At 38.3% G+C, this 18,090-nt stretch overlaps 1 protein-coding gene across 9 annotated transcripts in view; it reads left to right on the forward strand.

Moving 5' to 3' along the window:
- Window positions 1-18,090, forward strand: part of GIGYF2 (GRB10 interacting GYF protein 2) — a 147,833-nt gene that overhangs the window by 24,772 nt on the left and 104,971 nt on the right. For all 9 annotated transcript variants that reach the window (XM_046018605.1, XM_046018608.1, XM_046018610.1 and 6 more), the window contains 3 exons: window positions 3,975-4,059; window positions 15,789-15,918; window positions 17,078-17,173. In XM_046018605.1, the coding sequence (XP_045874561.1) occupies window positions 4,019-4,059; window positions 15,789-15,918; window positions 17,078-17,173 (267 nt within the window). In that variant the 5' untranslated portion in view covers window positions 3,975-4,018. The remainder of the gene's footprint in view (window positions 1-3,974; window positions 4,060-15,788; window positions 15,919-17,077; window positions 17,174-18,090) is intronic.

An 18,090-nucleotide genomic window follows, 5' to 3' on the forward strand; every position in this document is an offset into this window, starting at 1 on the left:
AATTACTTAAAATTTGTAAATTAATCTAATTTAATTTAATTAATTGAATTAGTTTAAATTTAATTTTTTAAAAGATTTTACTTATTTATTTATTTGACAGACAGAGATCACAAGTAGGCAAAGAGAGAGGAGGAAGCAGGCTCCCTGCTGAGCAGAGGCATGGCTAGATCCCATGACCCTGGGATCACGACCTGAGCTGAAGGCAGAGGCTTTAACCCACTGAGCCATTCAGGCGTGTCTAATTACTTAAAATTTTTATTTTCATTTTTTCCCCTTCAGTTGTCTGCAATGGCTTGCTTATTTTACATTTACAGATTCAAAAGACATTTTAAAATTATTATTATTTCTTAAGTAATCTCTACATCTAACGTGGGCTCCAACCCATGACCAAGATCAGGAGTTAGATGTTCTTTCTTTCTTTCTTTATTATTATTTTTTAAGATTGTATTTATGAGACGGAGCAAGTGTGTGTGCAGGTGTGTGCAAGTGTGTGGCACACACACACAAACATGCATGCATGAGTGAGCAAGCATGAGCTGGGGGTGAGGGAGGTGGTGGGGAGAGAGAGAGGGAGAAGCAGACTTCCTGCTAAGCAGGGAGCCTGACTCAGGGCTGATATCAGGACCCTCAGATCATGACCTGAGCTGAAGTCAGAGCTTCAGGGAGTGAGCCCATCCAGGAGCTCCAAAACTTGCATGCATGCTCTTCTAACTGAGCCATCCAGGTGCCCATTATTTTACTTTTTTTTTTTTTTAAGATTTTATTTATTTATTTGACAGACAGAGATCACAGGTAGGCAGTGAAGCAGGCAGAGAGAGAGAGGCGGGGGTTGCGGGGGGAAGCAGGCTCCCTGCTGAGCAGAGAGCCCGATGCGGGACTCGATCCGAGGACCCGGAGATCATGACCTGAGCTGAGGCAGAGGCTTTACCCACTGAGCCACTCAGGCACCCCATTATTTTACATTTTTAAAGAAGTTCTTTTAAATTCAAGTGTAATAGATTTATTATTACATGGTATATATTTTGTGTATATTTTAGAGAGACAATAGAAGTGAAATATATTGGTTAAGGTACTCCTCACATTTCTACATATTATGTCTGACTCTTCTAAATAATGAAAAATTTAGGATTATGGAAGTTTCCTTCCTCCTCTCTCCCCACTATTGTAGTGTCATGTTATTAAGGGTATTAATAATGAAATGTTTCTTAGGGGACTGCTCCGTTGTTTTCTTATCAATGTAAAACTCAGTGATTTTTTTGCTTCTGAAGTTCTTAAAACCAGTCTAAGTTGTTTAATTTCCCCCTTTAAGTACTTATGCAGATGGTGCAGATGGCCACATGTGGGTTGTGCATTGTCCAGTCTCTGCAGCAAACCATAACAAGCTTTATCTGTGTGTGGTTTTTTTGGTTCTTTTTCTCAGGTTCTGTAAAGCACTTAAAATCACTTCTCTGATGATGAAAAGTTATTTCACTAATATCCCATTGCTGCATTTGCCTTTTTTTTTTTTTAAAGATTTTATTTATTTATTTGACAGAGAGAGATCACAAGTAGATAGAGAGGCAGGCAGAGAGAGGGAGAGAGGAGGAAGCAGGTTCCCTGCCGAGCAGAGAACCCCATGCGGGACTCGATCCCAGGACCCTGAGATCATGACCTGAGCGGAAGGCAGCGGCTTAACCCACTGAGCCACCCAGGCACCCGCATTTGCTTTCTTTTATATACTACATTTCATTTCAATTTAGAACCATATTATAATCTTTTGGGAGACATTTTAAGCAGCAGTTTAAAATCGGGTACTAACAACAATGCAGTTGAAAGGATGCTAGTAAACAGCTATGACTAAGTTTACTACGGGCAGACAGTGACACCTGTGGCACAACTTTCTTTGGGCTGAGAGCAGTGGTAACAGGACACTAATTAAGATGTATTTCAGTTTTGGAGAGGTTAAAATGTGGGAAACCATGTGTCTTGTGTTGTTGTTATTGGTCTTTTTTTTTTTTTTTTTTAAATAGAATCACCAGTTGCTTAAGAGGTGGGGAGGGCACTAAGTTGATCTCAGGCTTGAGTCTGGTGTGCAAGCTTGTGGGGCCATGTAACAGTTCAGAGTTAAGTTAGAATGTGGGAGTCTCCATGGAACCCTCAGGGTTGAACTAGGGCTAGAAATACCTTCCTGAGAAGGACAGATAAATTATTTTTTATTTACTTTTATGTTTTTCCCCACCCACTGAGATTTTCCCCCTTCTTCTTTTCTTTTTTTCCCAGAAGGCAAATAAATTAATAGCTAATTATGGATATTAACATACTTTTACTTTGCCTTTTCTACATTTTTGACCAATTTCTAGTGTGTGTGTGTATATATATATACATATATATATAAAATATTTTTATTTATTTATTTATTTGACAGAGATCACAAGTAGGCAGAGAGGCAGGCAGAGAGAAAGGAAGAAGCAGGCTCCCTGCTGGGCAAGAACCCAATGCAGGGCTTGATCCCGGGACTCCGGGATCATGACCAGAGCCGAAGGCAGAGGCTTTAACCCACTGAGCCACCCAGGCACCCCTCTAGATAATATTTCTAAGCCATCTCTACACATAATATGGGGCTTGAACCCACAACCCTGAGATCAAGAGGGTTGGTCTACTGAATGCTGTACTGAGCCAGCCAGATGCCCTGAGCATTTTTTCTAATTATTTTTAGATCTGATAAACAGAAAATAAAGGGTGATGTGAATTTATCTTGGACATATTTACAGCATATTTACAATATTTACATTTTTTCATTTTAAAGCTGTAATATTCTTTTTCCATTCTATCTCCAGCTTTATGGAGATATAGTTGACATATAGCATTGTATAAGCTTAAAGCATGTAGTGTATTGATTTGATACATTTACATATTGCAGAATGATTACCACCATAGCATAAAGCTAACACCTCATTCCATCACATACTTACTATTTCTTTTTTTGTGGTGAGAACATTTAAGATCTAATGTCTTCACGACTTTCAAGTATGTTATATGGTAATCACTTTGCTGTACATTAGATCCCCAGAAGTGGGACTTTGTACCCTGTGACCACAAAGCTCCCTATTTTCCCCACCTCTCAGCCTCTGGTGACTCCCACTCTACTCTGTGTTTCTCTGAGTTTGGTTTTTCTTTAGATCTGTATGTAAATAATATCCTACAATATTTGTCTTTTCTTGTCTGACTGACTTCACTTTAAGCTCTGATATTTTAAAATGGTTTTTGAAAGGTCACTAATGAAACTTATAAGCATATTTGTTTTTTAAGATTTTATTTATTTGACAGAGAGAGATCACAAGCAGGCAGAGACAGAGAGGGGGAAGCAGGCTCCCCACTGAGCAGAGAGCCCAATGTGGGGCTCGATCCCGGGACCCTGGGATCATCACCTGAGCTGAAGGCAGAGGCTTTAACCCACTGAGCCACCCAGGCGCCCCGCAAGATAATTTTTTTAAAGAATCACTAGTGTGTAAAATGCGAAGCAGAAAGTGGGGAGAGTTGTGGAAACTGTGAGATAGGAAGAGGGGATGCTTATTTTAAGAATCTTAAATATACCTCATGGTGATGGGAGAACTGTTGCAAGGGAGTAATATATATTAAAATATAAATCTGTTACCTTCATTCACTCCCTATTGCTCAGTGGCTAATGAAGAAGGTCCTTAGTTTGGTCCCTGATGTCCTGCCTGGTCTGTTCCCACCTATCTCATTGGGTTCATCTTATACCATGCCTCCTTTCCCCAGATAAACATAAGAAAATGGTGAATTGAAATGTAAGGGGATTTATGAATTTTACTTTTCCTGTTATACTGTTATAAATAGGGATTAAAAAATCTTACTCTGTTGGCTCCGGTTAAATGGAGCCAGGGAGTAAGTAAAACACCCTAGATAGAGTTTCTGGGCTGGAATTCTGCATTTCCTCTTGATTAACTGGATGGAGATATTTTTCTCATTAACAGGTTTCTCCACATATAAAAATCTATTGTAAAGATACCGGAAAATAATGGCAGCGGAAACGCAGACACTGAACTTTGGGCCTGAATGGTGAGTTTTCAAAATCTCATCCTATTTGATATTGGATGTACAACTAGTAGTAAGGTATTTGTACAGATATTGGGTGGTTTATAAATGTATATGTTTTTGAGACTTTGATTTTTGTGCCTAATTGAAAACAATGTAGCTTGTCTAGGAATAAATTATGTTTGGTTAGTGACTGCATTCTGTATTTAAAAAAAGCTTTCTTGGTCTGGCTTTGTAATGATAATGAGATTTTCTTGGTCTGGTTTTGGACTGGTAATGGTTATGTAATGATAATGGACTTCCTGCAATCCCACCACTCTAGCACTTTGCTTTTTTTTTTTTTAAGCCCTTGTCTAAGTGCATATAAAATTTTGCATATAATCATAACATTTTTATCTGTATATGTTTTCTGCTACAATGCTGTTTCGTGAGTGCTATTCATAGACTTATTTGAAAACAAGTTTTTATTGAATTATTATTTGAATTTTATTTTATTGATGGGCTAGGCAGGTGGTCCAGAATTATACTGGCTATTAACTGTAGCTCATCTAAGATTGGGATAGCATTTGCCATAATAACAATTAATTGACCTTTGAGTCTCTTACAGATGTGTTTGGACCCTGAATATGGAATTCTCATGGAATTTTGAGATCCATCACATTGTAGTGTGATTTTCCCCCCCTCCTCCTCCTTTCCCCCCAATGTTGGTGATTGAAGATCCTCTCGTCAGTGGGATTTTTCTATTCAAATCTTGGGCCAGAGGCAGTATATAAAATAGATAAATTGGAATGGTGTCTTAAACATTCTTGATTGTTTAGGTGAAAAATGGTGCACTCTTCTGTAGTAACTCTGTTTGAAGACACTTATTAACTTATTTTATGCATTTCTTTTTATATGTAATTCCTAAATTTGTTTGGCCCTTATAGCTAGCATTTGGAAACTGAGGAGAAATCACTACTTGAAGTTCTAAGAACTGAAGCAGCTTTTCTACTTTGAGAATTATTTTGGAAATGTTGACCTAAGTAATGCTGTACCTGTTTTAGTTCTTAGTTTTTGTTTTAAAAATAGTTTTATTGCCATATCAGTATATGTTTCTGAAGAAATTGGAGATAACAAGTAAGCCAGAGGAAGATCTAATCACCATAATTTTACCATCCATGATATATAACTACTGTAAATAGGTTAGTTTATCTCTGCGGGTGGTTTTATGTATGCTTATTTTTGTATATGTACATTTATTTTCACAAAAATGGGATCATACTGTACATTCAGCTTTGTAACCTGCTTTTAAAAAATAGCCACATCAAAAGTATCTTTTTTAAATAAACGTTTTCTTTATCTTAAATGGTTGCATTGTATGATGTACCATCATTTATTTAGCCTTCTAGATGTAGCATATATAGGCTGTTTTCAGGTTTGGTGAACATTCTTGTAGCTAAATCTTTATTCACATCTTATTAACTTTATAAAGTGGGTTTAAATCTATATAGCTCCCTTGTTAAACTATTCTGTGTGTAACTCTTCTGCCTTTGTCTAGAATTTATAACTGCTTCTCTTTTGTATTTACACACTTTTCTTTGTAAAAACATGATTAAACTTGTCAGCTAATTTAAAGAAGTTGTCTCTCCCACCCTTTAAGAAAAAGAGACAACACTAGGAATTCAACCTAAAGAAAAAACTGTTGGAGATGTTCTAGAGTTAAGTTAGTACACATTTAGCTTGATGCCCTATATCATGGATTAACAAACTATGGCCTGTGAGACTATATATACAGTTTTTATGAATACATTTTATTGGAACATAAAACATACCCATTTGTTTCCATATTATCTGGCTGCTTTCATACCATAGTGGCAAGGTTGAGTAGTCATAGGAGAGGCCATCTGGCTCTAAAAGCTTACATATTTACTCTCTGGCCTTCTATAGAGAAAAGTTTTTTGGCCTCTGCCCTAAACCATGGGTTCCCAGAGTCGTTTCAGTGTGTCACTGACCCAGTCTACCAGTAGCACTGTACACATTTTTTCATTGTTACTCTGAAATTTTATTTGATCAGCCCAGGTTTTATACAAAATTTGAACTGAAATAGCTTTTTTTTTTTTAAAGATTTTATTTATTTATTTGACAGAGATCACAAGTAGGCAGAGAAGCAGGAAGAGAGAGAGGAGGAAGCAGGCTCCCCGCTGAGCGGAGAGCCCGATGTGGGGCACGATCCCAGGACCCTGGGATCATGACCTGAGCCGAAGGCAGAGGCTTTAACCCACTGAGCCACCCAGGCGCCCCTGAACTGAAGTAGCTTTAGTAGAAGACGGTTACCAGTCCCATGCTTAAATAGTAGTTTTACCGAATTTTTACCCTGCAGGCATTATTAGAGCTTAGGGTCCTTCCCTTACTCAGCTGGAATGCTTTTAAACTGAGGGCTAGAGGTCTAAGTAGGCACACTGCCTTTTTGGTACCATATTTCAACATTTCTTTTGGGAAAGGGAATATATGAGACCCTTAAGTAACTCAGATAACCCTGAGCTTAGAAGCTGCAGTATGAGTAGAAGCTGCTGCTGTGTTTCTGTACATGTAACATTGCATTCATTGTGGAACCTAAATAAAGTAAGGAGCTGTGTCCGGAACACTTGAAAATCAAAATTTAGAGTGATTGCCTTCCATTAGAGTGTAGCTCTGAACCATACAGAAACGAATTCAGTGATGCTTTATTCTGTTTACTAAGATCATTATTTCTATTATGATGTAAAACAAATGTTCAGTAAGAAATGGATGAAATGAGCAGATTTACTGATACTTGGGGAAGTATTGAAGACGGGAGAATGTTGAAAATTGTGATAGAGACAGACCATGAATGACCATATACATGGACTTTTTAAGGTAGGGATGTAGGGTCATTAGGTCTTAGCTTATCTCTATATTTAGAATAAAAATATGTATTATATAACATTAAAGCAATTTAAGAAGGTGTGATAGATTTAGTGGAGGAGTAAATAGTTTCTAGGAATAAAACAATAGTCTTTACTCAAATGTTACTGCCTTAGACCTCTCCTGACCCATCTGTATATAATACCTTCTCCTTATTTCCTATCTCCCTACTCTGCTTAATTTTTTCTTAATGGTCTATATCTAAATAGAACCTGGCAACTGTTTTACTCACTTATTCTCTTTATTATTTAAATCCCATCCTCCAGCTCCCACTAGACTGTGAGCTCCACAGAGGGCAGGTACTTTGGTCTCAGTTTTTGTACAGTTTGTTCATTGCTGTATCTCCAGTGCCTGCATTATATAGTAGGTGCTCAATAAATATTTGTTCATTGAGTGAATGAGTTGTTGGAAAGTAAAGTTGATTTTAATGTTTTGCTATTATAAATATGTGTGTATATATATCCTTGAACAGTTTTGTTGGTATTGCTGGTTATTTATTTTGGAGTAATTCCTTGGAAGTGGAATTATTAAAACAAAAATTGCAGTTTTAAGGCTTTGGATGATGTGTGGACGGATTGACCACCAGAAGAGTTGTGTGAATTTAATTCCCATCCCATGCCTGTTTACTTCACCCTTGACAAAACACTAAGTACTACCTTACAAAAAAACGAAAAAAAAATTTTTTGTTTTAAATCTGGTAGATTTAGGTTTTTTGGATTTTTAAAAAATGTTTTGTTTGGTTCAGTAACAAAGTAATTCATGCTTATTCTAGAAAACCTTGGAGGAAATGGTAGTACAAAAAGGAAAAGAAAATATCTAAGTTATCCTTAATCTACCATCCAAAGAACCATTGTGAACATTTTGGTTTGTATCCTATTTTTTTTCTTGCAAATATTTGTATATGTACTTAAAAAGAAAAACAAACCAAATTCATTATTTACTTGTTTTGGGGGGATTATTTTTATTTTTACATTGAGGATTATAAATAGATAAATGTAGATGATAAAGGAATTTATCGTAGGGGGAATAAGTGCGGGTAGTTACCTGGCTTTACGGGGGAAGGAGCCAAGGAATCACCTTCTGGTTTTCTTCTATCTCATCTCCTTGGTCTTAAGGAAATTTTTTCCAGATCTTTCCTTGCAAGAAAGTGAGGCACTTATTTCCCCCAAAGCATTTAGTTTATACCTGTGTTAAAATAGTTACATCTTTGTGTTGTGTCTCTGTGTTTATCTTACTCAGAAAAGAACATAAGAAAAGCACTGTATTTCTCAGTTTTGGTAAGCCCATTGTTTACCCTTGTGTACTAATCATAGGCACTTAGTAAATACTGGACCAAGGCTCAAGTCTCATGGGGGTGGGGAGAAATGAGGGCAAAGAAGGAAAACCTGTTATTGTTGGGTTACTAAGTATCATTTTTATGGGCTTGTGTGGAAAATGAGAGAAGTTCTGAAGAATGGGATGCATTAATCATCCCAGTTTTCCAAAAAGACTGAAAGATATCTGTGCGGTCTGAAGGGATAAGTAATTTGGTATTATCCAGGAGTGTAATTTATTCATTTATTTATTAATATTTTATTTTTATTTATCTGAGAGAGGTGGGAGAAAGAGGGTGAAACGTGAGCAGGGACAGGCAAAGAAGGAGAGGCAGACCGCTGCTGCAGGGATCCCGATTTGGGTCTTGATCGCAGGACCCTGGTATCATGACCTAGGTTGAAGGCAGATGCCTAACTGACGGGGTCTCCCAGGCACCCCCAGGGTATATTTTAGAAGAGAATATTAAGATTTGTTTAGAAAACATTTCTCACATGCCTCCTACGTTTTGTGTCTTGTGTTAGGTGCTGAAGCAACAAGGTTGAAAGGACATGGTACCTGCCTTTGAATTACGTAGTGGGGAAGCTGACAATAATTTCACTATAATGTTGACGTGTGAAGGAAGTGTAGTGAAGTATAGTATATTCATCTGCTTATTTGATGCCTATAGACATCTCATCATTCACACTTTTCAGAAACTGGGCTTATGAGTTTTTCTGTTTTAGATTTATTTAATCTTAAATACCATACTATGCCCATTTGCTCAGTCCCAAAGTCTTAGAGTTATCCTGGATATTTTTTACTTCTGTATCTCTACATCTAGTCGATTCCAGTGCCATTTCCATTTCATCTTCAACATCTCTCTTCTTTTTTTTAAGATTTTATTTATTTGACAGACAGAAATCACAAGTAGGCAGAGAGGCAGGCACAGAGAGAGGGGGAGGCAGGCTCCCTGTCGAGCAGAGAGCCCGATGTGGGGCTCGATCCCAGGACCCTGGGATCATGACCTGAGCCGAAGGCAGAGGCTTTAACCCACTGAGCCACCCAGGCGCCCCATTCAACATATCTCTTAAATCTGTTCATTTTTCTCCACCTGCATTGCTGTCACCCTACTATAAGTCAACCACCATCTCTGACATAAACAATTGCAGGAGTGGCCTGATGTTTTCTGGCTTTCATTCTTCTCATTGTTCAGCAGCCAGAGCAATCTTAAGATATAAATTGGGTCAAGTTTTCTCCAAAATCTTTCAATAGCTTTATGTCTATTTGCATGACCTTTTTTTTTTTTTTTTTTAAAGATTTTATTTATTTATTTGACAGAGAGAGAGATCACAAGTAGGCAGAGAGGCAGGCAGAGAGAGAGGAGGAAGCAGGCTCCCCGCAGAGCAGAGAGCCCGACGGGGGCTCGATCCCAGGACTCTGAGACCATGACCCGAGCCGAAGGCAGCGGCTCAATCCACTGAGCCACCCAGGCGCCCTGACCTTTTTTTTTAAAAAGATTTTATTTATTGTTTTTTTTTTTTTTTTTTTTTTTTTTTTTTTTTTTTTTTTTTTTAAAGATTTTATTTATTTATTTGACAGAGAGAGAGATCACAAGTAGGCAGAGAGGCAGGCAGAGAGAGAGGAGGAAGCAGGCTCCCTGCAGAGCAGAGAGCCCGATGCGGGGCTCGATCCCAGGACCCTGAGATCATGACCCGAGCCGAAGGCAGCGGCCCAATCCACTGAGCCAGATCACAAGTAGGCAGAGAGGCAGGCAGAGAGAGAAGAGGCGAAGCGCAGGCTCCCTGCTAAGTAGAGAACCCGAACCTGATTCGGGGCTCGATCCCAGGACCTTGAGATCGTGACCCGAGGCGAAGGCAGAGGCTTTAACCCACTGAGCCACCCAGGTGCCCCTATTTGCATGACTTTTTATTGGCTTTTTCTTCCTCTAGCCAGTTAGTTCCATGAAGGCTTAGCTGGTACTTGTGTCTAGCCCAGGTATTGAGGATTTTGAGCTCTCTTCCCTGTACCATTCTCTTTCCAACTCCTCATCCTCCTCATTCTGACTTGACTCTTCCTTTTCCTCCTTGCACTTAACTTTTCTGTTCCCCCAGCAGTCTTCCCTCCCTACAAGTGAAAATGGCTTGAAAAAATAAAATTTTCCTGATAGCAGAAAAGGCATGTGTAAAGACAAGGGGGCAGGAAACAGCAAGTTTAAGAGAGGAATTCTGAGACACTGTCTTTACTATACTATGAAGTGTGGGAGAGATGAGCTTGGAGGCATCCTTTCTATGTTAAGAAACTCGATTTTATTTGATCATTGTGTGCCAATGAAGAGTTGTTGATCAGGGAACATTTTATTTGGGTTTGCGTTTGAGATATATTTGTAGTAGTGTGGAGGATGAACGATGACTAGTTATATCACTTAGGATGCTGTTGTAGCAGTCCAGGTAAGAAAGAAAAGTGTGGATAGTAAGATCGATAGGATGGCTTGAGAGATTTAGGATCTAAAACTGGTAGGATGTGGTAATTGGGTATGGGACATGGTAGAAGGTGAGGAGTAAAGGATGACTCCCAGACTCTTAATCCAGTGGTTGAGTAGATGGTGATGTCCTTATCTGCCTTAAGATGATGAAGGGGTTTGAGATGAGTAAGCTCATGAGTAGGGTTTGGGGGATGTTAAAGCAAAAGCTGAGAGGCTCATATGAAAGACTTAAAAACTCTAGGGAAGAGGTCAGAGCTGGAGTTGAGAATCAGGAGCTTACCCAGAAATGTTTTTTGACTCCTATACTTTCACACATCTACATGGACACTCCAGATTGCCTTCATAAACTGAAGTTTAGATTTGGGACAATAATAAGTGAAGATTTGGGGGATATCATGGGGTTTTAGGAGGTCTTCTAATGCTACCCATCAGTTACTACTACTCATATTGTGTTAAACAGATCTGTGTTAAACAGATCTCAGTATGACCAGAAAGAAGAAGGTGACTGATAGGAAATTGTCCCTTGGATTTGTGTGAGGTTATTGATGAACTTCACTGGAGCAGTGGAGTTGTAGGAGAGAAGCCAGATTATGCCAGTGTGTTTTTTTGTTTCTTTTTTGGGCTGGGTTTTGAAGTGACAAGTATGGATGTGGAGATGTTTCTGAAATGAAGAGGAATGATGAGCAGTGGTGCATAGCTAGAGGGGATTCTGCATTAAAGAGTTTTTAAACAACTCACTGTCAAAAGAGAGGTTAAAGATCATTGGTGGGCTTTTAGGGAGGGATGTTACCCAGGTGCGTTTTTAGCTTTTACAAATATCTGTAGGTGAAGAGGGACTTGGAACAGGATTTGCCGATTATTGAGTAGAGCACAGATCTCCTCATTCAGGCTGCTATCTTAGTTTGAATTACTCTCAGTTTGCCTTAGTTCGTTCTCTTCACAGCCCTGGAGGAATCTCTTGAGAATGCACTCTGGTTATGTTACTCTTAAATCTGGGACTTATAAGAAACACTCAGTCCTCGACATTGGACATTCAGTCCTTGGGCAGTGGGCATAGGGCCCATTGGAAGGGACCAGGGTGGTAAGTGGATTTGAAACCTTATGAGGAGCAGATGAAGAAATTAATGTTGAGCCAGGAGAAGGAAAGTCTCTAAAGAGACATTGTGACTATTTGCCAGTACGGGGATGTTTTTCGTTTGAAAGAGCATCTAAGATGTGCCCTCTAGTGGTTGAACGAGTGGCAAGCATATTGGTTTAGTATAAGAAAGATACTTCAACATAGTTTCTTTTTTTAAAAAAAGATTTTATTTATTTTAGAGAGTGTGAGTGTATGTGTTTGCGGGGGCCGGGGGGGGGGCAACGATAGAGGGAGAAGGAGAATTTCAGGCCAGCATGGAGCCTGCCATGAGGGGCCTGCTGTGAACCCGAGTTCATGACCTGAGCTGAAATCAAGAGTTGGACGCTCAATCGACTGAGCCACTCAGACGCCCCTAAAATAATTTATAATAAAATATATATATTTTAAAATTAATGTTTGGCAAAGTAAACCTTGCCTATTTGATTGATTTTTTAAAAGGTTTTATTTATTTGAGAGATAGCACAGGCAGAGGGAGAAACAGGCTTCCCACTGAGCAAGGAGCCAGACATTATGACTGGAGCCGAAGGCAGATGCTTAACCAACTGAGCCACTCAGGTGTCCCAAACCTTGCAATTTTAAATAAAGTTTGGGAGTTTTGATCTTTTTAGTCATGAAGACCTAGGTTTGAATCTTTGTTTTGCTGGCTGAGTGTGGGCAAGTTGTTTAACCCTTGTCTGTTCCTGGAGTTGTGAAGCTGAAATGAAATGAAGTGAAGTAATTCATATGTAAATTCCCAGCCTCAGTTCTCAGTGGATATTAATTCCACTTTTTCAAGAAAAAGCCCAGCTATACATGAATTTGATGGAGAGCAGTTTGTGGAGGGCCCTCCAGCAGTGGTTGGACCACTTCTTCATGTGCATGTTGTTTTCTTCCCTGGTTGTTCCAACTGTCTCACAGGAGTTGGACTAAATGACCGCTATGTCCAATATTTGGAAAGAAAACAAAAGACCAGCCTAGTAGCAATAAGCACTCCTAGCACCCAGTTTGCATTTTTAATATGCATTAGGGAGAATCAGGCTCCCAGGAGAAATGGTTGATTCTAGACCTGAGGCAAGAAATACAAGCTATGCCTAGAACATAGCACATATTGACTTAACACAAAAGAAGCTGTTAGGGTGTGTCGGAAGGATTTAAGAGCCTACCTGAAGAGTCTCCCACTGGTCAAAGATGAGACAGTTTGAGGGGCACCTGGCTGGCTCAGTCAGTGGAGCATGTGGCTCTTGATATCAGGGTCATGAGTTTAAGCCCCTCATTAAGTGTGCAGCCTACTTGAAAGATGAGAATTTGAATACTGTTAATAATTGCAGTGAAATAACTTAACTAAAATTATTTGTTACCATTGGAAGATGCTAGGGAATTAAGTCCCTATTTTGAAAACTAATTAGAAGAATCAAGACTTTTTTCTTTCCTATATGAACTATACTATTGGGTAACAGTACTAAATAGTGTTAAGAAAGAAATTTCTCTTTATAGAAATACTCCAGCTAATAAAGAAGGAATAATAGAATAAAATCACTTTGTAACTTTAATGAATGAACTTAGGCACCTTGGCATTGGTCTTCAGGGACTGCTAGACTCAAAAAACGGACTAGGCAGTAAGTGCTTCCAAATGGTATAACACACCACTACATGAAAGTAGTCTTTCCAGATCAGATCAGGTCTTTACATCCAGTCACCAATGTACATGAAATGCAGAGAACAGAGAAATGCGTTAAGGTATATTACAGAGATAAAAATCAGCAAAATCCAGACTAAAAAAAATTCTTTCGGAGAGAACATTCCAGAGTATTTACTGATGACAAAACTTCCCTTCAAAAATTTCCACCAGGGGTGGCTGGGTGGCTCAGTCGCGTTAAGCATCTGCCTTCGGGTCAGGTCACGATCCCCGGGGCCTAGGATCGAGTCCGGCACTGGGCTCCCTGCTCAGCAGGAAGCCTGTTTCTCCCCCAACCACACTCCCCCTGCTGTGTTTCCTCTCTCCCTGTGTCTCTGTCAAATAAATAAAATCTTAAAAAAAAAAAAAAAAGTCCCCCCCCAAATCTTGGAAACAGTTTCCTTCAAAAAAATTTTTGAAAGCATATGATGTCCTTGAAAACAGTATCAGAGGAGGGTTAGATGGAGTGGTAGAAGGAGCAGGGGTGGCCATGGGTTATTGATTTGGGGGCTGGGTGAGTGGTATGTCGGAGTTCGTTATGTAATTCTTGGTGTTCTTACATATGTTCAAAATCGTCCATAAATAAAATGTTAAAAAAAGGTAAGTAGAAAGAGAAGATAGAAACATTGAAAAAAGACCCTAGCAATCTTGAGTTTACTAATATATCCCCCCTTTTTTCTGTATTGTACATATAAACACATTTTTATATTTATGCACATATAATTCTTGACTAATATACAAGTAATGTTCTGCTTTCCTTCTATTTTTTTTTTTAAATGTGTGGATCATTTCCTTTTTTGCGTATATGAATAAAGCCTAACAATTTGGGGAATATATTTTAATGCTTCAATTGAATTTTCCTTTAGGCTAAACTACTGAAGTAAAAAGTACCTTGGTCCCCTTTACCCTTGATACTTAACTACTTTATAGAAATTCAGGCAGCCCTCAGATAAGGAGCTCCTGCTGGTAGTGGTTTTGCTACTTGCTGTTTGACACAGTGCTGCAGTGGGATTTTATTATGGCCATTTTTTGCTGAGCTTCACCCACCTTTTTTTTTTTTTTTCCTCTCTAAATAAAAGCATCTTATAAATGTTCCTTCTTCCCCAGTTCCATTCCTCTTGGAGTATATATATTTTTTTTTCCTAGAAGTAAATACGGCTTAAAATTTTTTTTCTTGTATTAACTCTTCAGTGCATTTTCACATTCAACATACTGATCATTGCTTCCAGTAAAAATGAATTGTGAAATACTATAGGCATATAAAAGTATAAAATTGTAACAAACATTTCTGTATAGCATGAATGAGAAAATAAATCATTGCAGGTATAATTAAAACAGCCTTTATATTTTCCTTCCCTTTTTTTTTTTTTTTTTTAAAGATTTATTTATTTGACAGATAGAGGTTACAAGTAGGCAGAGAGGCAGGCAGAGAGAGAGAGAGGAGGAAGCAGGCTCCCAGCCAAGCAGAGAGCCCGATGCGGGGCTCGATCCCAGGACCCCGGGATCATGACCTGAGCTGAAGGCAGAGGCTTTAACCCGCTGAGCCACCCAGGCGCCCCAATATATTTTCCTTCCCTTTGCAGATAGAACCTTATCTTGAATTTTGTATTTGTCAATTCATGTTTGTTTTTATACTTACTATATTTTATATGTATTCTTAAACAGTATAAATTTGTTTTCAGGTTTGCTTGTATTATCTTTTTTGTAAGCTTCTATGTTTTGCTTTTTCTTTTGTATAGCGTATGTTCTTATTTAACAAATATTAATGTTTTGTTAAATGTTAGCAGATCATTCTTTGAAGTGATGGTTCCACTATAATCCCACAAATACTGCTTGATAATTTCCATTGTTTTACATCTTTACCAACAACTGGTATTCCAGATTTATTAATTGGTATTGTCAGATTTATTAATTCTTACTAATCTAATAGGTATAAGGTGATATTTCACTTCTGTTTTAATCCTGTTCCTTTAATGATTTGAAATAGTCACCTCTTCACCCCCAGATTTCTCAGAGACATGCCATGATAACCTTTTAAGTGAGGAGTTACCACATGGTCGTCTGGTTATTTCTCAATGAACTGTTCTCTTAATGTGCTATAACAGCAGGTTATATTAAAGCTAAAATCTTGGATACCTTGAGAAAATGGGATTTCTCTCTGTTCTTTTAAAGAACTAAAATGAACACTTTTGTAGTATATAAAAATAGAAGTTCTTAGTGCCAGAATATTTGACATTTCATTTTTTATGTCTCTCCTATTCTAGGCTCCGGGCTCTGTCCAGTGGTGGGAGTATCACGTCCCCTCCTCTTTCTCCCGCTTTACCGAAGTATAAGTTAGCAGACTATCGTTATGGTCGAGAAGAAATGTTAGCACTTTTCCTTAAAGATAACAAGGTAAGAGAAAAGTAAAGAGTTCAGAATTATGAATGAAGTTTTAGGGTATGTACAGTGATATATTGATAGATGAAGTACCATGGTTTTCTGTTTTGTTTTGTTTTTTTCCTGCTTTGAAACCTGCAGTCATTGGCAGAGAATCTTCTAAGTGTAAGGAGCTCAGTATTTTTTAGAGAAGACCTAAGATTTTGTTACAGGAGTAGAAAACTTCATGGAAACAGGGAATATTCAGCACTTAATACTTTGTTTAATTTCCTTTTAATGCCTGCTTTATGTCCATTTTCTATCCCAGTTTGATGGCTGCACCTCTCTTAGTTGCACCTCTTACTCTTCATTTAGAAGTTAGAAGTGAGAAGAGGAGCATTCTCTTCTTTCCCTTTTTGTATTAAATATATACAGTTTTCAGTTGAGAGAATGTTAAAATATGTCATGTTTGTGTCACTTATAAATGATCAAAACTCAGTGTAACGTACTTACTGTCTGACTAGTGAGAGATAATATTTTCTATTTTTTTAATATTTTCTATTTTTTAAATATACTTTGTTTTAACTTTTACTAATGATTTGCGGAATCTCAACTTTTTTTTTTTTTTTAAAGATTTCATTTATTTATTTGACAGACAGAGGTCACAAGTAGGCAGAGAGGCAGGCAGAGAGAGAGGGGGAAGGAGGCTCCCCATTGAGCAGGGAGCCCGATGCGGGGCTTGATCCCAGAACCCTGGGATCATGACCTGAGCTGAAGGCAGAGACTTTAACAACACACTGAGCCACCCAGGCACCCCTGGAATCTCAAATTTTAATGATCGTTGCTAAGAACAGATAAAATTGTTTATGAAACTCTCATTAGTACCTTGTGGCCTTGAGTTAAACGTAAGGATTTTTATTCTTCCACTCTGTACTCTGGAATAACAGAGTTAGTGCTGTATATCATATCTGAAAGTGGTGGTCTGATGGGAGGAAGAGGGAGGTGACTGGGGTTTTTAATATTTGACCCTCTCAGAATATGTAAGTACTACTGAAGGTAATTGTTGTTGAATAAGCTTTACTCCATACTTATTATAATCACCAAGATGCAGACAAAAGGGTATTTTTTCTTATTTTATACTTTTTGTAGTTGGAGGGATAGCATTAATTTCATGGTCATGTGTTTGGTTATACAGATACCTTCAGACCTACTGGATAAAGAATTTCTGCCTATCCTACAGGAGGAACCCCTGCCTCCGTTGGCTCTTGTACCCTTTACAGAAGAAGAACAGGTTTGTGCTTACCTTTGAGCCTTAGGTCAAACCCTTGTTCCTTTCCACCGAGTCATGAGAATCGGAAGTTACTACTTACACCCTAAGGCCCTCCATCCCCACAGATCTACTTTCTTCTTTCTGTTCACTTGAAGTGTGGATGCCTCTCATAGTTGGCGAGATTCTGCTTTAGTCCTGAAGCTTTTTGAGTGTGATATAGAGGCAAGGAAATGTTTCTAGATCCTTAAGGACAATGGGAATCATCCATTATAATTTATTTGAGTAAAGAGGTATTTTTTGGGACATAGGGCCTTCTTTTCAGAAAAATAATAGTTTTTCAGAAGTAGTTGGTAACCTGAATTCTCACCAATGCATTCTTTTTTTTTTTCTTAAAGATTTTATTTATTTACTTGACAAAGAACATAAGCAGGGGAGCGGCAGGCAGATGAAGAGGGAGAAAGGAGCCCAATGTGGGGCTCGATCCATGACCTGAACCAAAGGCAGTTGCTTAACCCACTAAGCCACCCAGGTGCCCCCATTCTTCTTTTTTTTTTTTTCAAATTGAATTAATTAACATGATGTATTATTAGTTCAAGAGGTAGAGTTCAGTGATTCAGTAGTCGTCTAGTGCTCATTACATCATATGCCCTCCTTAATGTCTGTCCATCACCCAGTTATCCCATCTCCCCACCTCTCTCCCGTCTAGCAGTCCTCAGTTTGTTTCCTATGATAGAGTCTTATGGTTTGTTTCCCTCTCTGATTTCATCTTATTTTATTTTTTCCTCTCTTCCCCATGACCCTTTGTTTTGTTTCTTAAATTCCACATATGAGTGAGATCATATGATAATCATCTTTCTTTGATTGACTTATTTTGCTTTGTACAAATACACTCTAGTTCCATCCACGTTGTTGCAAATGGCAAAATTTCTTTTTTTTTT

The sequence above is a fragment of the Meles meles genome, chromosome 9 (assembly GCF_922984935.1).
Source record: "Meles meles chromosome 9, mMelMel3.1 paternal haplotype, whole genome shotgun sequence".
Taxonomy (NCBI): Eukaryota; Metazoa; Chordata; class Mammalia; order Carnivora; family Mustelidae; genus Meles; species Meles meles.